The sequence below is a fragment of the Rhinolophus ferrumequinum genome, chromosome 6 (assembly GCF_004115265.2).
Source record: "Rhinolophus ferrumequinum isolate MPI-CBG mRhiFer1 chromosome 6, mRhiFer1_v1.p, whole genome shotgun sequence".
NCBI lineage: Eukaryota > Metazoa > Chordata > Mammalia > Chiroptera > Rhinolophidae > Rhinolophus > Rhinolophus ferrumequinum.
The window spans coordinates 40,338,074-40,360,253 of NC_046289.1; the positions used below are offsets into that span (position 1 = coordinate 40,338,074).

The window sequence follows — 22,180 nt, forward strand, 5'->3', positions numbered from 1 at the left end:
TTCCAGGTCCTGTCCTCTCTTTCTTTACCTTAGGCACTAAAGTCCTAGAAAAAGTACCAGGGACCAGTACTATAACTAGTCCCTGGCTCCCAGTCCCATTACCTAATCTCTATTTAATCCTCTGTGTTTGGCTTTTTTGACTCTATGTTGAACATGCGCTCCTGAAGTCTCCTGGGACCAACTGAACATCCTCTTATAGGCTTTTTCTCAGTCTAAGGCTATGGATTCTCTGAGGGATTTATAACTCTTATGACTCTTGACTTTCTGTACTCTTTCCTCTCTTCAGATGCATGACCCAGTGTTCTCCTGGCTCTCTGCCCGCCTCTAACACAGTCCCTGCACCCTCTCCAGCAACACTGAAATCAGACTGGGTTCATATCCTGGCTCAGCCACTTCCTATCTGTCCATTGTTGGGCGAGTCATTGGATCCTGCTGTACCTTGGTTTCTCCATCTGTTAAACAGAAATGGGACTGGTACCTGCCCCTTTGGGTTACATGAGGGTTCAAAGGCATGATGAACATAAAGCACTTTAAAGGCTACCTGGCTTATAATAAGTATTAAGAGTTAGTTGTCAGCATTTTTCTCTCTCTCCTCTTGTTTCTAATATGTTTTCTTCTACCAAGCATACCTACACATCACTTTCTGAACTTTTTCTGTATTTTCCTGCCTTGCTGCTTTTGGTCACACTATTGTTCCTCCCTGGGAGGTCCCCCTGCAATCTTTACCAATTGAAATCCTTTTTCTTCTTTAAGACCCTGCTTACAATGTCACCTTTTCCTTGAAGCCTTTGCAGGTCACTCAAGCCAAAGCTGATTTTCTCCTTCAGTGAAGTCTCATAGTTTTTTGACTAGTATATTCTGCCTTATATTATAATTATTTAATTCTATGATTTATCATAGAATTTAATTCTATGATTTTTCTTCCTTACACGATTTTAAGTTCTTTGATGGCTAAAGAACACCCAGTAGGTGTTGAATAGTAGCTGGTCATGAATGGATTAATGTAGGACCATGTTTCCTAATCCAGTGAGAAAAACATTACATTAGATCCATTGGAAATATCTGTACTAAATATATAGATGATCTCAAGAGAATGCTGAACAGAATTCACTCAAAGAATTCTAAAATAAGATTGCATGGGGAAAGCAAAAGAATAAACACATGAAATAAAATAAGCCATACAAAGACAAATACCATATGATTTCACTTTATGTGAAATCTAGAAAAAAATACAAACGAACAAACAAAACAGAAACAAACTCATAGATAATGTACAGAGAACAAATTGGTGGTTACCTGAGGAGAAGGGGGCTGGGGGAGGGTGAAATAGGTGAAAGGGATCAATTGCACGGTGATGAATGGTGACTAGACTTACAGTGGTGATCACTATGTAGTGTACACAAATATCAAATTACAATGTTTTGTGCCTGAAATATATACAACCTTGCATACCAGTTTTACCACAATAAGAAAAAGGAATGAATACGTGGATTCTTCATTTGTTTTTAATGAATACAAAACACTGGGGGGAATATATGAGAAACTGAAGGTTGTAATCTCAGAAAAACTATTTGACTCTAGAATGTACACAGGAATGAAATGCTGAGTCAAAGAGGTTTAGAAATTAATCAAGTAAAAATAGAAAGTTTACAAATTGAGTGCATGCCTGTTCTCAGAAGCTTAGGAAATATCTCAGATAATTTGAATTTGGCTCAATGGGAAAGGAAAAGAGAAGAGAAATATTGGTACAGATCTTGCACACAGTGGGTATTCACTAAATATGAGTGAACAAATGTATTAAGGAATGAATTTGTGGGGGTAAAATTTTATTGCTTTAAGACCTCCATATTCAATGAGAGTAGATTGAACATGATTAATTTGCCTAGTGGCTTTGAGAGTGTATACTTTTCACTCTGCTAATATTTGTCATTGATGCACATTTTCTCCACAATGTTCTTTCTTCTCCTGGGTTCTGTCAAGATAACTGCCAATTTTCTTCCTATTTCTCTTGCCACCCATTCTCAGTTTCTTTTCCTCAGCACCCTATTCTTGGAAGGTGTCTCTTCTCATTTTGCTCCCTATAGCCTTTCTATTTGATCTAGCCATCCATGTCCATGCTTTCAACTCTCCTTCTTGTGCTGGTAACTCTCAACTATGCATTTCCAGACTCCAGACACCTATATCCAATGACCTACTTGGAATCTTTACATCTCACTTATCGCACACTGAGCTTAACTCATTGATTTCTACCTCTCAGCATGAGACTCTTAACTAGCGGTTAATTTGCAACTCACTCCACCCTTTCAACCTTTATTTAGAATAAGGACAAGAGGTTTTGAGAGGAAGAGTGGAGAACGAATTGTTACTGTTCCAATAACCTCGCTTCTCTTTTATTTTCCTAACCAATTTAACTTGGTCTTATACTTGGATATCCTATTCAGAAAAACAAAGCCCATGTGGCTAGTCGGAACCAATGTTCTTAGGATTCAGTCAAGTAAGTTGTCACCTTTACTAGAATGTTCCTTTGGGGGAGAGAAGTCTTATCCCCATCTCAAGTGGCTTATCAGAATAATCTCTTTCATAGAAGCTCTGAGGACAATTTTCTCCATCTCCTTATATTTCCAGTTATGTTTAGGACCCCACGTACATAAGTTCTTCAGGAAGCTATCCATCTACTATGGCTCTGCCCTAACTCTAGGCTCACTTTCCTACAGAATTAGCAATCAAAGTAAATGTACTACATCATATGTTTTCCGAAGACAGAACACCAGATATCATCCTTTTTATTTCTTTTACTCAATCACCTAATCAGATCTGCTTCTTAATTCCGAAAAGTAGTGAACTTCCTTATTTCAAATAATTTACTGATAGATTGTCTTGAGTTCTTATGCAGAGAATGATATCATCTGTGTGTAATGACAGTTTTGTTTCTTTCCTTTCAATCAGTATGCCTTTTTATCTTTTCCTTGGACCTCCAGTAAAACGTAAATGGAAATAGTAATGACATGCTTCGTCGTCTTGTTTCCTTCTTGAAAGGAAATTTTTCTAATGATTCATCACCATTGAGTATAATATTAGCTCTAGGCTTTTGATAGATACTCTTTATCAAGTTAAGGAAGTTCCCACGTATTTCCAGCCTGCCAAGAAATTTTTTTAAATGTCATACATGAGTCATCTTTTATTGGATGTTTTTCTTGAGATGATCCTATTTTTTTGACCCACATTAATTGCAAAGAATTATGCCTCTCTATTCACTCAAAAAAATGTTCTACATTTTTCTTTCCTCTTTAGTGTCAATTATTTAGTATCAAGCATTTACTTGCCTCATAAATGATCTGAGGAAGTTGCCCCTCTTTTTTCCTCATTGGAACAGTTTGTAAATGATTAAGATTACATGTTTCGTAAAGGTTTGCAAGAACTCACCTATAAAACTGCCTAGACCAAGTGCTTGTTTATTTTATTTTATTTTTAGAGGGTAGATTTTAATTTCTTTACTATCTGTAAGACTAGTCAGGGTTTCTTCTTGAGACTGCTTTGAATAGTTTTTCTAGGAATTTTTCCTGAATCAAAGTTGTCAAATTAACAGACATAAAATTTTTCTTAGTCTCTCTTTCTCTCTCTCTCTCTCTCTCTCTCTCTCTCTCTCTCTCTCTCTCTCTCTCTCTCTCTCTCTCTCCCTCTCTCTCTCCATGATGTAATTTACTTCTTTAAGTGTTTAGTACTCTTCAAAAGTGTCAAGGTCATAAAAGACAAGTAAGGACTAAGGAAATGTCACAGATTGGAGGAGACAATGGAAAAATAACAACTAAATTCAATATGGGGGCCTGGATAGGATCCTGGAATAGAAAAAGAATATTAGTGGAATTCAGGAGAGATTTGAATGAGGTCTCCAATTTAGTTAATAGTATTGTATCAATGTTAGTTTGTTTTGATAATTCTACTGTAATTACTTATGTAATATGAGAAGTTGTGTGAAGGATATACGGGAACTCTTCTATTTTTGCAACTTTTCTGTAAGTCTAAAATTACAGTAAAAAATTTAAATGAAGTCATTCTAATAGCTGTGTAGAAAATAGAGGGGATGGGGGCAGACAGTTAAGAAAAACAAGTATAAGATCACAAAAGTGATTTGGAAGAGTAAAGATGGTGGCAGTAAAAATGAGAAGTGGTTTATTAAGTTTTAAAACTACTATGTCTGTACCTGTCTCTCAATTTTTGATTCCTAATATTGTTTATTTGCATCAATTCCCTTTTCAACTTGATAAAACTTGCTATAGTTTTATTGATTTTATTAGTCTTTTCAGTGAACTAAGGTTTTTAAAAATCCTTTTAATATTTTTCTTTGTTTTTTCCATTGCATTCATTTCTGTTCTTTATCTCCTCAATACATATTTGTTGAGCTCTTATTATGTGCCAGGTATCATTCTAGGCACTTGAAATAAATCAATGAACAAAACTGACCAAGATTCTTGTCATTAAACCCACCAAGTCTTGAAGTCAGATAAGCCCAGCAGCAGTCTGTTGTAAGAGGGAAATAGTATATCTGGGATCACGCCCCAGTAGCACCAGAGGCCATGAGTAAGCTGTATGAACATATAATCCAAACCCCCATGGCACCTCCACAGTTGCACCAGTGCCCCTGCCCCAGCTCACACTTACAGTCATATGGAAAGACCCGTATGACCAGCTGAAAGAGGAGGCATAATCCCAAACTTGATTTACAGAGGAGTTGACTTAGTATGTTGTGTAAGTTGAAAATGAACAGCTGCTTTATAGCCATATTCAGGAGTGATCTTGAGGGACAAAGGAGAGTGAAAATCTTCCTGATGGGCAGAACTGTGAGAGGTGCACCTGGGTACCTACTTTGTGTTGAAGAAATGGCCTTAGGTGAGAATGCATATAGATATCTGGGCAGTAGCCAGTAGCTCAGTTGTCTGGACAGGAAATATAGTAGAATCAGAGACAAGGAAGTCTGGTGTAGAGGAATATGGATGGATGGATGGGAGTGAGCATGAGTGTGATGGTCTTTGTGTCACACGTAATGTGCACCAAAAAGCATCGACCATAACAGAGGCTTTGAACACAAGTAGACAAGCTGGCTCAGCCACTTGACATTAGTCAGCCTTCATCATCAGCCACCCCAGAACTGGCATGATGGGCAAATGAAAGGAGTGGCCATGGTGATCGAGATGGAGGCTACTGACAAGATCTAGCTACTGCTACCTGTGAACGTCTGACTTGTCAGCAATAGAGACCACTGCTGAACACCGGATATGGTATCACATCTTGAGAAGACCAAACAGTCACCTTGTGACAGGTCAGTTATGTCACTTCCTTTCTTCCTGGAAGGATCAGCAGTTGGTTTTCATAGGGATAGATGCTTGTTCTAGGCATGTCTTGCCTTTTCTGCCCATAGAGTAAACCTCACACAGCATCCTCATCTGGACGCTTATTGAACTGCACACTACAGCCACTGTCAAAGTACTTTGGATTCCTTGTCCCCTGGGCCAAGCAGGACAGAAGAGGTGTCACAGTCTTGGCAGGAGGTCGAGATGCTGCTACACAAAGGGGGCAGGAGGAATTCATGTGGAGCTAGGTGACCCACTTGGGAGGCTCTCGGTGCTCCCTGGCCCCTTGTAATTGTAAATGGACACATGTAGCCACCCCAACCAGAGAAGTTGCCTCAGAAATGAAGGCTTGGGTCACACCACCAGGGAAGCCGCCAAGATCTGCTGAAGTGATAGCTGAGGGTGGGGGAACTTTAGAATGGATAATGGAGGAGGTTGATGACGAGTACCAGTTATGCCCTGGTAGCAACTCCAACAATGCCCCTCCTCTAAGTTTTCCATTATGACTAGAGGCCATGGAACCTGGAAGGGCTATTCTCCAAAATTACATGGAGAAGTAGATCTATGCAGCTTAAGGGGTGGACTCTCGCTGCCCTGGAAATGAACTGCTCAGATCTCCTGCTATGGGGAGTGTAATTGACTGACAACCCCTGCAGGCCCACCACCATGTTGACCCAGAAACCTCGATTCCCCTAGGCTATTCCAACCATGACTGAGCACAGCTGGGGTATTATACAGGCCATTCTTGTAGGTCATGGAATATCTATAACAGCTTTAGCTCAAAGATGCCCCATCAACCTGGCCAAACTTTCTCGGAACTGTGTTGCAGTTTGAGACTCGTCTTACCCAAACCTCTTTCCTTCCTCCTTTCTCTTCATAGATGTCATCATGATCTCATTGGTGACTTTGACAAAAGCAGTTTTAGTGACAGGTGTGGATGACACCTGATTGGAGTGTATTTAGGAGACAATGGGAGAACAGGAATTGGAGATGCTCAGTACAAACAACTTTTTTGAGTTTTTTTTGCAAAGGGAAATTGAGAAACGGGGCAGGAGCTGACAGAGGAACTGAAGTCAAAGGAAGGATTCTTAAATATGAGAGATAACAGCATATTAGTATGCTGACAGAAATGCTCCAGTAAAGGTAAGAAATTGATGATATAAACAGAGAGTAAAGCACTCCTGGAATGATGCTGTTGAATAGGTGATAAAGGATGAGGTCACTGACGGGGAATCTCTTCAAAGAGTATTTGCCCCAACTCCCTGCTTCTTCCAGGCCCAGGCTGTGCCTGGGGTCAGTTAAACTCAAGTCCCTGAAATAAAAGAATTTCCTACCCTTTCACACAGAGTATTGCATCAGCTCAGAAACTCACTTTTCAGTTCCCTTTTTGTATTTGGCTATCTTGGAATGTAGCTTTGCGTTTTGTGATTTCGACTGTGCTCTTAAACTAATTTTAGAACTTTTACCCATCGCATGTTTTTGTGCCTGGAATTTTTTCTGGCTATTATCTTCTTGCAAATGGGAGTGTCCTAGAGGGGTTTTTCCCAACTGCAAGTCTGATTATATTACTTCCCTACTTAAAATCCTTTGGTGGTTTACAGTTGCCATAAGAAAAGTATCCACGCTTCTCATGACGACATACAATAGCTGTTTCTTTTCTCTCCAGGCTCCTAGCTGTCCATCCCTGCAGCCTCAGGAACCATCAATAATAGTCAAATATGTCAGTTTTCCTAATCACTTTCTGACATTGGTGTCATTCTAAGGATGGCTTTCTTCACTCTAAGATTATAACACTGTTCTGTACTTAATATAGTGTTTTATTTGATTTTTTTTACATTTCAGGTTTTAGCTCACTTAAAACTTTTCTTAATGATGTGAGTAATTAGCTCTACTTTTTTTTCACAGTTTTGGCCAGTTGCTCCAATGCCCTTTCTACAATTTTAAATATTACTGATTTGAAATGAAGACTCTCATATTTTCATTTACAGCACAGATTTGGGGGTCAGAGGGGTCTGGGTGTGCATCTTGAGTGCCAGCTCTGTCTCTTCCCTGCTGTCGTGAGGATTCTGAGCGACAGTTTACGTGTGGCACTGGCACCAAGGGAGCACTTACTAATGTCAGTGTGTTGGGCATCGTTATGACTTAGTGGTAGTAACAGGATTAATGGAGTTTTGAGGACTCTCTTCTATTCTGTTGATCTGTTCATCTATACCTGTGCCAGGTATAGATTTCTTGCAATGTGATAGAATGTTTTAATATCGAATAGGCAAAGTCCACTGTGTGGACTTTAATTTTTTGTACATAATTTTAAACATCTTTTTTATTGCACATATCATAATGCTTTTCTTTTTTTGTAGACATTTTAATTTATTGTATTCATAATAGGTACAGTTTCAAAACTAAAAATCCTATTCTCTGGAACACGAGAAGACAATAAATAGAAGCTAGGTGCTATTATATAAATGGAATATATGAATGTCAGTAGGCCTATGTATGTGATTTTCAACCACATTCACATTACACACAGTTTACAATGTATAATCTAATCTTACAATGTGTTACCTAATCTTACAATGACTTACTTGAAACCATAGAGCTGGTAGAGGATATATGCCATTTAAGTATCAGTTCAAAGGTATATAAAGACAATTTTATTGGTGGTACTTACATGTGTGGGGAGAAGAGAACTATTTACAATATCTACCTATCATGTTTCAGGGGATATGTTTTATCAGTGAAGTTTTTCTATTACAAAACAAGTTTAAGTATTCGTCATTTTAGAAATATCACTGAGACTAGAATGACATTTATTAACTATATTCAAGGAACATAGTAAACTAGTTGATAAAATTTACCTATCTTAGTCTGTTGAGCCAGATAACACAGGATTTAGCTTTCAGACACACAGAAGGCAACACCCGCTATAATGTCAATCTTAGTAAAAAAAGAGCTTACTGCCGTGAATACTGAGGTACTTGGCCAACTCCTGACCTAAGAGACATACAAAGTAACAACAAACAAAACACCCCAGGAATAATAAAAACCTCATTCCTTATCATTGCTTCATTTTTCTTCTTTTGTTTCAGGCTCCATATACATCCGGCACAGGGCTGCATTAGGGCGGCATATGAAAGCATCACTTTCATCTCTCAACTCTGTTAACTGTTCCAATGAAGACACACAAGGATAATGATCTTTTAACATATCTGGCAATTTAGAAATCTTGTCTTGAAGACGTCCAGAACGTTTAACTGGTGTTAGAAACTTTAGCTCTTTAAATGTAGAATTTATTTCATCAACCTGCATCTTCTTTTTTACACTTTGTAAGTATGGTGTAGTAGACACATTGTATTTAATTAAGCAACTCTCTCTAGTTTCTGTACTGGGAGTTTTCACATCATTGGCTGGATCTTTTGTTTTGTCATTTTGCTCTTGTTCACAATCTTGAAATACCACATTTCTATGATGTTTATTGTCCATTTCTGGTTTTCCTGACTCTAGTTTAACATCAGTATCTTCAATGTTGACTTCTTGGTTTTGTTCCTTGGTTGCACACGACTCTTCAAAAATTTCTCCAAAAGTAACTTTTTCTTGACTCTTCATTGTTAGAATATCTACAATTGCATGTCGCATCTCTTCGATAGGCTGAGCTCCTGCCAGAATGGCCTTCTCATAGATTGCGATAATATTTTCAATAGGACTTGTGAGTGGTTCAATTCGTGCCAGGCATGTCCAATATTTAACAAGTTTTTTGGCATCTGGAATATTTTTAATCGGGTCATTCAATGTTTCCAATATTTCTTCTTTTGGGCATCCCTCACTGATTAGGTAAAGGCATTCAGAAACTGTCTTGTTTAATTTTTCAGTGAATAATCTTTGTTCATTTTCTTCTGCCATGGTAGTCCAAAAGGACCCAACTGGTTTTTCATTTTGTCCTTTAGGTTCTTGGTGGGTAACTACTGAGCTAGGAGGCCTTTTCAGCACTCTTCCTTTACCAGTTTTCTACTCACGCAGCACGCTTTTCTCTCTTTTGCAGTTTCTTTGGGCTGAGCAGATCTACTATTGATAGTTGCTTTTGCAATAATATGACTGTGCTGGTCAATGGTTTTTGACTTTTCTTTCAGTTTGGTATTAGAAGATGAAGCAGGCCTGGCTATAATTTCTGATGTGATGTTTCTTGATAGTGCCTTATTTCTTTTTACTTCCTGAGAAGAACTGGTTTTGACATTAGATAAAACTGAATTTAATTGCAGTAAACATTTCTCAGGAGGCCCTTTCTGAATTGTAACATTGGCAGAGGTTCTACTGATGCCTCGGTTCATGGAGTCCTGGGTGTTATTGTAGTGACTTCTAATAGGATGACGCAAAAGTTGTCTGTTCTGACATGTGGTGCTCACAAATTTAGTGGTAGTCTTCTTATTGGAGGCTCTCTCACTTTTCACTGTTATACTGCTGGTGTTTATAGGCTGAGGCTTTGTGGCTTTAGAGATAGTAGTTGAAAGTTTCTTTGTTGTTGCAGAATTCTCCTCTTTAACTTGTACAGGTTTTCGAAATGAATTAACATTTAGACTGAACAATTTGGCCACGATAAGATCCAAGCACAGGTTTCTTGAGCATGTTAGGATCTTGCTTTGGTTTTTCAGACATTTGGTTTCTTTTTAGTATTGTTTTTAATGTGAATACGTTGGTTTTGGGGCTTACCTTTATTTGCTAACTGCAGAGTTTGATTATTATTTTCCAAATTATGTGTGTCCATTGCTATAGTTGAATTGGTTAATTCTTTAGAAGATTTTAAAGGAATACAATTTTTTTTCAATTGTTATATTATTTTTGCTCCTTGTAGGTCTACTGATATTTTCCTTATCAGCCATTTTTGTCTTAAGTTTCAGAACTTTTGTTTCTTCTTTGACTTGACCCTCACATGTCATCACTCTCTGGTCTTTACTACTGGATAATGTCTGATTTTCCTGTTTGTATGCAAAAGTAGTTTTTCTTTTGAACAGATGTTCTTTGAGGTTTTGTTTTCTTTGTTCTTTGAATATGGGATGGGCCCTCTGACTCGGGGGAAGCAGTAGGTATTGTGGCACGGCGTGGGTGCTCATTGCAGTGCGGGTAAGGAGTCACGCCTCGGATTTGACCACTTCCCAATCCTTCTGAGTCTGGGAACACTGCCAGATAATGCTTTTCTTTGCTCCTATTTCCCAAGTCATTCGTTATTATAATGACATTCTAATGTTTTTCTAATATTTTTAAATTTAGGATTTTGGTATTCAGAATGGCATCTTAATTCAGAAGTTTTTAAAAAGATTATAAACAAAGGATTTCATACGGAAAAGTTGAAAGGTTTAAGATTATTTGGATTGGCTTGATTTATCATGAGGAAGAAATCAAGTTATTATTTTCTATTACTATTGAGAATCAAATGAGGAAATAGGTTTAAATTGCAACATTGATTTCAGTTCAACAAAAACAGAGATTTTTTTTTTTTTTTTAATATGAGTCTGATTACGGAGTGAAGCACACTTCCAAAAAAATGTTAAATACTATTCTGGAATTTTTAAAAAAATGTCTGATCTTCTCTCTCTCTTTCTCTCCCTCCTTCTCTCCATCTCTCCTTCCCTCCCTCCTCTCCTCCCTTCTTTCTTCCTTCCCTTGCTCCTTCTCTCTCTTATTCTGCCAAGGAAAGAGAACAAAACCCAGCTGGTTGCTAGAGGGGCTTTCTAACCTTATGATTGCATGAACTTTAACCTTTAATGCAGGCTAACCTGTATTTTGGGGGCTTTCCACACATGTCAGGAACCAAAGTTCTGCCATCCTCATCAGAGTCCCACTATAAATACCTAGTTTTGCACAATAACATACATCTCTTAAAGCACTTATTTCCTTTGTCATAATCAGTTCCTCTTGCTTTGTCATTAGTATTTCAGGCATATTACTGAGTCATTATCTCTTCACATTCTCTCTTAAAAATATAGCTTTCCCCTCACTTATTTTCTGCACGTACGTATATCACGGGGCAGGGAGCAGTGGGAAATGATCCTTCACTGAGCACTATGATTTAGCACTCTGCGGTTTCTTTTGCTGTGGTTTTTTTTTTTTTAAACTCACACTAATTTTATTTAATGTTCTTCCCAACCTAATGCACATTATTGATGCTACTTTACATTTGAGGCAATTGCAAAGTATGGCCAGTGAGCTGGAAACAGAGAAATAATGGAGACTCAGCATTGCAGTTTCCAGAAAGTTTCCAATAACTTCATAGCTTTGGATTAAGGTTAATCAACCAAATATTATCTAAAGTTAATATTATAGTGGATGTTGTGTGAGACGTGTAGTTATTCATTCATCATTCAGCAAATATATATTGAGAGCCAGCTGTTAGGTGCTGGGAATATACTGGTAAGAAAATAGAGATGAAGTTTTCAGTCTGGCAGGATTGGCAGACATAAGCATTACAGGTGCTATGAAAAAAAGAGGTGTCAAATTTGTTTGTTCACCACACATTTTTTGACCACCTCCTTCTTTGTGCAAAGCACTAGAGTTACAAAACCTGGGAAGTGGATCAGCAGAGGTGGCCTGTGAGAGGAGTTGAGTAGGGGCTTTTCCAAGTTGTGAGTGAAACAGTTCCTCTCTGGACCTTGAGCCAAAGATCACCAGGGAGACAGTGTCAGAAATTCCCTTCCTGTCTTCCTACTGCCTGCCACCATTAGAGCCACCCATTACATGGACTGCCATTTCAAGTTGGGCAGTGGGAGCAACTGTGGAAGCCACCTCAAGCTGGCAGGTGGAGATGTTGGCAGATGGGTCTTCAAGAATCCTCCCAACCAGGGAAGGCTCTGAATAGGCCCAGGTGGGGGATAAGTGTAGGTCTCTGTAGCCATGCTCTTCCCATGAGCTCTGGAAGTTGGAATTTTGATACTTTTTCCAGCTTTGGTCTAAGCCCCAAATCATATCAAAAGCGATGTCTTCCTTCCATCTCAACCATTCATTCATTCAACCAGCCATCAAATCAACTGGCCCAAAACTCACATTTCTCCCATTGACTGGCCTTTCACATAGAGCCTTTGGAGAATGCACGCCTAGGCTTTTATAAGAAAATTTATGCGATTTAATCGGTCCTTTCTTTTGGTTATATGAACAAAAGATGGTTTAACGCATGATTTACTGAACAGCAACAAATAATTCTAAGAGTTGATTGCCTTCCTCAGATATCTGAAGGGTTCTGTCAAGGAATGAAAATTAGATTTATTCTTTGAAGCCAGAGGGCAGAATGAGGACCAAAAAGGAAATGTTACATTGTTCACATCTCCATTTATTATAAGGGGGAGAGAGGTTATCTTCACAAAATGCTGCCCAATAGTGGAGTCAGCAACCCCAGGAGGTAGTGAGATTCTTTTTTTAAATTTAATTTTCAATTACAGTTGACATACGATATTATAGTGGTTTCAAGTGTACAAAATAGTGATTAGACAATTATACATCTTATGAAGTGAACACCCTGATAAATCTGGTACCCATCTGGCATCATACATAGTTATTATAATATTATTGACTATATTATCTATGCTGTGCATTTATATCACCATGACTATTTTTATAAGAGTCAATTTGTACTTCTTAATCCCTTTCACTTTTTTTTCACCCATTCCCTGAATCCCCCTCACGTCTGGTGACTATCAATTTATTCTCTGTATGTATGAGTTTGTTTCTGTTTTGTTTGTTTATTTTGTTTGTTACATTCCATGTATAAGTGAAAACATATGATATTTGTCATTCTCTGTCTGACTTATTACACTTAGCATAATAGAGTCTAAGTCCATCTATGTTGTTGCAAATGGCAGGCTTTCATTGTTTTTTATGGCTGAGTAATGTTCCATTGTACATATGTACCACCTCTCCTTTATCCATTTGTCTATCAGGGGACACTTAAGTTTCTTCCATATCTTGGCTGTTGTAAATAATGCTGCAATGAACATAGGGGTGTATATATCTTTTTGAGTTAGTGTTTTGGATTTCTTCAGATAAATACCCAGAAGTGGAAATGCTGGGTCATACGGTAGTTCTATTTTTAATTTTTTAAAGAACCTCCATACTGTTTTCTATAGCGGCTGCATCAGGTTTCAATCCCTCGGTTCACGAGGGTTCCGTTTTCTCCACAACGTCGCCAACATGTGTTGTTTGTTGATTTACTGATGATAGCCATTCGGACAGGTGTGAGGTGATATCTCTTTGTGGTTTTAATTTGCATTTCCCTGATGATTAGTGACGTTGAGCATCTTTTCATAAGTTTGTTAGCCATCTGTATGTCTTCTTTGGAGAAATGTCTATTCAGGTCCTCTGCCTATTTTTTAATTGAATTGTTTGATTTTTTTATGTTAAGTTGTATGAGTTCCTTATGGGGATATTAGCCCCTTATCGATGTATCATTGGGATATCTTCTCCCATTCAGTAGGTTGTCTTTTTGTTTTGTTGATGGTTTTTTTCACTGTGCAAAAACTTTTTAGTTTGATATAGTCTCATTTGTTTTTGTGTTTGTTTGTTTCCCTTGCCCGAGGAGACACATCCAAAAAAATATTGCTCAGAGCGATGTCAAAGAGTTTACCGCTTATGTTTTCTTGTAGGAGTTTTATGGTTTCAGTTCTTATATTTAATAAGTCTTTAATCCATTTTTAATTTGTTTTTTTATACGGTATAAGAAGGTGGTCTAGTTTCTTTCTTTCTTTCTTTCTTTTTTTGCATGTATTTGTTCAGTTTTCCCAACACCATTTTTTGAAGAGATTGTCTTTACCCCATTGTGTAGTCTTGCCTCCTTTGTCATAGATTAAATGACTGTATAGGCATGAATTTATTTCTGGGTTCTCTATTCTGTTCCATTGATCTATGTGTCTGTTTTTATGCCAGTACAATGCAATTTTGATCACTATGGCCTTGTAGTATAGTTTGATATCAGTTAGGATGATGCCTCCAGCTTTGTTCTTCCTTCTCAAGATTGCTGTGGCTATCGCTTTAGTGGTTCCACATAAATTTTAGGATTATTTGTTCTGGTTCTGTGAAAAAATGCCATTGGCATTTTGATAAGGATTGCATTGAATCTGTGAATTGCTTTGGGTAGTATGGACATTTTAACAATGTTAATGGTAGTGAGATTCTTGATTCAAGAAATATTAAATCGAAGATTGCAAAATCCTTTAGTGGTTATTCTGTATACGAGAGAGGGGTATATGCGAGAGATGGTAGGAACGAAGAGTTCATGGCATCCACGAGTCAATATGATGTGAATGCTCATGTTTAAACACATACATATGTTTAAAACACATATTTACCAGTATTTTAAACAGAGTAGAACTTAGATTTTTCTTCATTAAAAAATACCTAAAATGAGAAAAGAGACTACAGCCACGGTTGGGGCTTAGATCTTATAAATGTCAGGACATAGGTAACATTCCTTTACATTCTATTTTTCGCACTTACTGCTCAGCATTACTTAGGAAAAGTGGCCTAGGGTAGGACTAACAATCTGCCTGGACATCCAAAGGCAGAATCTGGATCAGCCATCAAAAGACCCAGGTAAAATTCAGTGTGGACCCTTGATGTTCTCCAACCTTTCTGTAGCTTTCTCCTGCCTCAAACAGACCCTGTTCCTTGACCCATAAGTCCCCAAATGATTATGCTGCCTCTCTGCAGTCCAAACCTGACCCCCACCTTCAGGGTCTTCGTTGTAGAAAGACATCCATTACTTATATCCATTACCCTGTCTTTCCCCTCTTCAACCTCTTCCCTAATGGATTCCTTCTTCAACTTTCCATTCTGCTTAGTCTCCAAAGATAACAATTTGAGAAATTTATGTTAGTGTTTTGAATGACCGCTGGCTCACCTATCCTTAGGAAACAAGAATATAAGTGGAGGTGGTTTGGAATATGTGCGGTGGGTTGGGAAGTGGAGGTCATGAACAGGCCTGGGGACAACCCTTCTTTTTCTTGTCCTCAGTCCTTTGGGTCAGACAACCTGGAAGCCCACTTGGAATAGGGTCCAAGATTCTGCACTTCTAACAAACTCCCAGGCCATGCTGTGCTCTGCAGCACAGAATGGCTCTCCCTGACCACCTCTTCCTACCGCCTGCCCATAATAGAACTTTAAAATTGGAAGGGATCTTGAAAATCTTACCTAGTTAACCTCTAAAATATTGGTCTATAGAGTGACTGCATCTGAATCACGGGGGGAGCTTCAAAACCTTCAAGAGGTTCCCAGAGGTTCTGATTCAGTAGCTCTGTGGGAGGTCCCAGGCATCTATATTCTTTCAAAGCTCTTCAGGACAATTGGAGGAGCAAAAAGGCTTAGGGCCGTTAACAACCTTCTCATTTTATAAACAAGGAAACAGTCATGAGTGGTTACATGACCTGCCCAACAAGACCCAGTTAGTGACGGCATCAGGATTAAAACTTAGAGACCGATTTTCAGCCCACCACCCTGCTAGTTCCTCTTTGGCTGCCTGGGGCAGTTGCTTCCTCTAAGAAAGGAAAACAATTTCCTACCCCTGAATAAATGATTCTTAAGTATAAAATGAAACTCCAGTCCAGTGCTGTTTAATGGGGCGCCATTTCACCCAGAACATTTCTTCATGCTGGAAGCAAGCCCAAAGAGTTGTAATGTGAATTACTTTCTATCCTACTCAAAAAGGAAGTTGCTTGGAGAAGTGCACTATGGAAATGGTAGTGTTTCCCATTATATTTCCCTGGGAGATAATTTCATAGTTTAAAAGGGCTCTGTCCCTGGGTGTTTTTCTGATGCCCAATGAAAATATTGATGCTTTCAATGATTTCCACGCAATCAGCAATCCTACAGTTGACATGTAGCTCTTTGTTCTTAGAATTTGAAGCTTTTGTGTTTATTTTCATCCCTTGTGCCATAGCTCTGGTATGGGGTTGCGTTTACCTGGTCTCGTTGATTTTAGGTGAAACACTGAAACTTTGCACAACGTCTGCACCTTCTTCCTCCTTACTGAGTGGAGCAAATTCAGAGAATTGAACTGTGGTTTGGATCTTTTCCTGCAGTCTGGGTTCAGCATTCCTCCTTCACCATTTTTGGTTATTTCTCTTTGGGAAGAAGAAAATCTCTATTTACATTAAAGAAAGTATATGCTGGTCTCGTCCCACCTAAACAAGTAAGGTTGTGGAAGGTACCACGGCTTGGGAGGGCTTTCTTTACATTATCTGCATCTCAGACCCAGACCTCTTCCTCTCCACTCACAGTGGGACATCTCAGCCCAGGGACTTCTCCTCCCGGGTCCTAAAGCCACACTGGGCTGCTCTGGCAACCAGACTGCAGCCTATGGACACCACCTGAAGGAGTTTCCTGATAAACAGAACATCTAGTGACCTGTCTCTGGATTTCTCTGCTGGAGACAAATCTGTTCTCATCCTATGAATGCTGCCTCTAGTGAAAAAAAATGAAGACGGGAAGAGACTGCTTTGGAGTGAAATTTCTCTCTGGAGCAGTTTTTAACTAAGTGGCCTAAGATTGATTCTCATTTATAGGACATTATACACATTTTGGGGGCAATGGGTTTCAGCAGGTGCTCTCATTGTGTAATGGACCGAGCCCTGGACTAAGAGGGAGAGGGTTGAGTGTTGGGCTCAGCTCCCTCTGCATGATGGGGTGTCCTAGGGAGCTTCCGGCTTCCCATCCTTATAATGGGATAATGTCACCCTGACTATTTAAAATGAGAGGAGATATGTAAAAGCACTTAGTAAGCTATAAACCTTGAAACAAATATAAGATGGTACTGTTACCACCCAGAAAACATGTTCCATATGTTGTGTGTAATTGTTGGTCTTCCGTATTAGGCTTTTATAAGCTGTGTAAAAGATGGTGTGGCAGCTGTGTGGCGACTGTGAAAATTCTCCTCTCACATCAGCTCCTCTGGGAGCAGAGTTTACTGAGTCCCAGCTGCTGAGCTCTGAAGGACAGCACAGCGTCAGCACCAGGCATGCTTTCCAGGTCCTGCTCTCCACCCATGGCTAAGTGTGGCAGGCATCCTAAGACATGGGAAACACAGGCTCCTCTGAAGGGTGATTTGGGCTGATTTTGGCTGAGCACTCCTCATTAGTCTTGCTGGAACTTTCCTAGAAACTGCAGAGCACTTTCAGACCTCCCTCCCGCCCTCACTCCCTTTTTCGCCTCTGTCCTTAAAAGGAGTCAGAACTCATTGCAATGTGATGGTTACCTCTGCCTCTCCTCATTTTCTCCGCTGATGTTGCCTGTCTTCATCTCTCTCTCTCTCTCTCTCTTCTTTTTTTTTAAGTTTCTTGTTCGCATGACATTCTTTTTTTAAAACTTTTATTAATTTTAAGTGGTTTTTCCAGGACCTATCATCTCCAAGTCAAATAGCTGTTTCAACCTAGTTGTGGAAGGCGCAGCTCATAGCCGCCCGTGTAGGGGTCGAACCGGCAACCCTGGTGTTATGAGCATCGTGCTCTAACCAATTGAGCTAACTGGCTGCCCCTGTGTCTTCATCTCTTAAGGCAAATCTCTTGCCTGTCTTAATCTTATTTTAGTATCTGTTTCTCAGAGAGTTGGAGTAATGCAGACCATGAATTCAACTTCCTGGGAGTGTCTCACAGCACCTAGAGCTGTGAGCAATGACAGTTTTTCCAGACCGTGGAGCTCCCTTGGCACACGCTTCTGAACAACGTCAGTTGTCCGGTTCTACTCAGTTCTTGGGCACGTGAACAGTTCCCTTACAAGCATCCTGCTCTTTGTTCCCAACACTCGCTGGCCACTAACTGCTCAGTGGCCACTCGCAGGGACAGATTCCAAGCGCCCATTCCAGGACCTGCCTTACAGCCTCTTCCTCAGGCCTGCCACTTCTTTCTTTAGTCCTTCATCCACAGAAGCTCACATTTTACCTTTTTTTTTCACACACAGTAGTCCTTAATGTTTCTCTATTAGAATGAACTATATTGTTAAAAAAAAAAAAAAAAACAACCCTCAGTGACTTAAAATAACACGAGTTTATCTCTCAGTAGTCCCACATGTCTGATGTGGGTTGGCGGGAGGGCTCTGCCTGTCAGTCATTTAGGGACATGGGCTGAGGCTGAGGGAGGCTGCCTGATGACAGAGGCAGAGAAGAGCAGAGGAGTTTGAGTATCTGCAATTAAATGCTTTCTCCCGGAAATGACACTCCATTCCGCTCATATTTCTTTGGCCAAAGTAAGTCATTTAGCTGGGCCTACCTTCAGGGGGCAGGGAAGTAAAGGGGAATGTAATGCAGGAGCTTGAATCCTGGCAGGTTCTTGGATTCAGTGAGGCCAAAAAATGACAACGAAGCCACAGGTAAGGGGTTCATACCACAGGCGTATTCTCCTGGTGGCCGGTTGAGACACAGGAACAGCATCTGCGCTTGCTGGAGCAACCCCGACAATTAAATAGCATGCAGAACAAAGGTGGCTTATAGCCAGCTGGTTACATAAGGGCTGTTCAGTATTTCAGCATAACTGACTGAATGTAGCTCTCTAAAATGGGCTCTAAAATATCCCTTTTCTTGCCATTGTTCATGGAACGGTAACCAAGTGTTCCATGTTGTTCTATAAAACCAGCACCCGATTAGACTTCTGATTGTGGAATGGAGCAGCATTTTCTCTAGGTGCTGTTTTACGTGCATCCTTGCCAAGTTTTATTCAACCTAGAATTACAAGGACAAGGCCCATGTTTGCCTAAGGAGGGACAGACACTATTGATTTCAGTCTGTCGATAGTCCGTAGTATGAAAGACTGGGAAAGCCTCTCTCAAGGCTTATTTTTAGAAGAGCATTAGATCACTAAATCATAGATTTTTTATCGTGTTGAGAGCCCTCTTGTTCCATCTTAGTCTAGGCGTAGTTGGCTAAGAATATAAATAAATACTCACCCAGATCTATTTGAGGATCAGAATTGGAGGGAGACGCCTGGCTTCAACATTATGGAAAATATCCATCTTTAAATTAGTATTGAGCAAAATATCTATTATTAATTTATAACATAGAGCCCTAATTGAAAAATAAGTGAAGTTTTACCAGAGATTAACTTCCTCAATGCTGGGTGTGGTTATGAATCCTCCAAGAGAGGATCAGCATATGTAGAAGATGTCTTCTCAGTCCAGTTTGTCTCAAGGTGGGGCTTTGGTGACACTATTATTAATCATGGGACTTAATTTGCCCAAATAAAATGCTATATCCATCAAGCACAGACAATATACGATAAAAATAGCTACAATTTATTGAATACCTGCTATATAAAGCTCTAGTCTAGGTACGTTACAGGCCTTATCTTTTTAAAGATAATCTATTAGATTGTGTAATTGAGACCAAACATATTAGAAACAATCTGTGTGCACTTTGGTGGGAAGAACAGGAAACAAGATTTTTTTTTTAAGTTAGCTTTTTATTACATGAGTCTAGAATCTCAAATATAATTCCACAGAGATTAAATCACCAATACGCCTATATTTGTGTTGGTGTTTTCCTATATGTCTGGGAATGTAATTATTTTCTAAGAGCCAGGATTCTTGCAGTCAAGTAACAGAATCTGAGTGATAGTCCATGGAGAGCTTTCTATTTAAAAGTATATATTAGTTGGAATTCCTTCGGCTGTAGGTAATGAAATATCCTACTGCCTGCTGTTTAAACTAAAAATATTTAAATATTCCATTTAATAAGCATTCTAAGGGTTAGTGATTCAAGAGCTAGATTAGTGGCCCAACAGTGTCAGGCTAAGTCACCATTTCTACAATTGTCTTGGCCTTTTCTTTAATGTCATAAGGTAGTTGAAATAGCTTTAAGTATCATGCTCATATAGTAACATCTAAAAGATAAGGAAGAGGTTTGGCCATAAAAGCGGATCTTGCTGCTTTTGAACCAATCATGATTCATCCTCTGGACCTGGGTTCATTGCCTCCTGTGGTAGACAGAATAATTCCCCCCCACACACACACCCCAAATATGTCCGTGACCTAGTCCCTGGAACCTGTGAATATGTTACCGAACATGGAAAAAGGACTTCGAAAATGTGATTACGTTAAAGATACTGAGATGGGGAGAGTCTCCGAGATTATCAGGTGGGCCCAATGTAATCACAAGGATCTTTATAAGAGGGAGACAGGTGGGTCAAAGTCAGAGAAAGATATGATGGAAGCAGAGGTTGGAGAGATCTGGGGCCACAGGCCAAAAAATACAGGCAGCTTCTAGAAGATGAAGTACACAAGGAAATGGATTCTCTCCTAGATCCTCCGGAAAGAACACAGCCCTGGTGATGCATTTTAGACTTCTGACCTCCGGAACCGTAAGATAATTTTTTTGTTGTTTTAAGTCACTAAGTCTGTGACAATTTGTTACAGTAGCAATAGGAAACTAATATACCTCCCAAACAAAATTGAGATTCTGTTATCAAGAATGAAAGGGGAATCGCTATGTGTAGGTAACTAAGAATGTTTCCTACACTTTAGGAGAAGAAACTGAGTCACTGAAAGGCGTGGTCCAGTGACTATTGGCTAAAGAAAAACCCAGTGGGTGCAGCTTATGGGTTGATGGGCCTGGAGTCAATGTTTGAAGGGCGGCACTTAATGGGTCTAACTCATCTGACCTGAGAACAATACGAGTTGTACTTGGAATCTAAAATTACTAGATCAAGTTGTGGTGCTTCAGTTTTCTTGACCACATGAGCAGTTAAGTAAGAAATCTGTTTTCGTTTTTTTGTTTGTTTGTTTTTTAATTTCCATGAATAATTAGAAAGGTGCTTCCTATTTCCAAAGAAATCTATCAGGATTACCAATTAAATATGTTAGACTGACTACAGATTTATTTCTGCTCTCTCTCAAAACTCCATTAGGATGACATTAAAACTTTTCTTTAAAAGCAAGTGAGAGTGAGGTATTTTACTGAAATCCGGGGTATTAAGTGAAAGATGGCACACTGAATGGTGAGATCTCTTTTTGTTCTCTTTCTACTCTTGGCTCCGCAAAAGTTGGCTATCAGATTTATTATCTCTAGTCTCTTCTTCCCTGTATCCCCATCTCCACACCCCACCAGACAGGAGATCAGAAGTTTTTCTGGAGAAAATGACTGGTTTGTGAAACTTTATTAACTTGAAAGTACTTTAATTTAGCCCAACTTAAAATTAAAGGACACATTACAAGGTGTAAATATATGTTGTAACACATGGGAAAAGAAGGAATTGGTTGAACCAAGTTAAGTTATTTACCTCATGTTAATGAAGGATGAATAATCAGGGGATTCTAGTATTCAATTGGATCCAGAGCATAATGGACAGCACTTTTAAGCCAAAGGCGCTAAGTTCTCTTTAAGTTTATTTTTTAATTCACACATGCTTTGACTCTTTAAAATATAATTATACTTCCTTTTACATATTTGCTTACTGAGGGCAGACAGTCTCCATGATATTTAATTTCTAATTACAATAGCTGTACTTTGTAATCATAATATTATGTACACTGTAGAAAATTCTATTTGCTAAAGAATTTCTATTTGCTAACAAGTGTTTGTTCACTTGTTATAAACTTTATTTGTCATGCGAAATTTAATTTTCTGATTATCACCATATTTGTCTTGTTACAGTTAACGCTGATAGTATAAAAGCCATGTTAAATCCCTAGATATTTCCTTGTAGTTGTGTAAGTGAAAAATAAAATGGAGCTTATAGAATATTCACTTCTAAAACACAACACAAAATCTCATTCTTGCACAGACTCAAGAGAAAAGACCTACACACACTGTCATATGGTGACCCTCTGAAATAAAAGCAGCATCCCATGGTCACCCTTCAGGGAAGTAGCCCCGCCCC

General features: G+C 39.1%; 1 protein-coding gene across 1 annotated transcript; it reads right to left on the reverse strand.

Moving 5' to 3' along the window:
- Nucleotides 1-8,411: 8,411 nt before the first annotated feature.
- Nucleotides 8,412-10,450, reverse strand: LOC117023121 (cytoskeleton-associated protein 2-like). Its single transcript, XM_033107613.1, is given in 5 exon segments — nt 8,412-9,364; nt 9,367-9,910; nt 9,912-9,998; nt 10,000-10,161; nt 10,163-10,450. Coding segments are annotated over 5 exon segments (2,034 nt in total).
- Between the last annotated feature and the right edge of the window lie 11,730 nt (nt 10,451-22,180).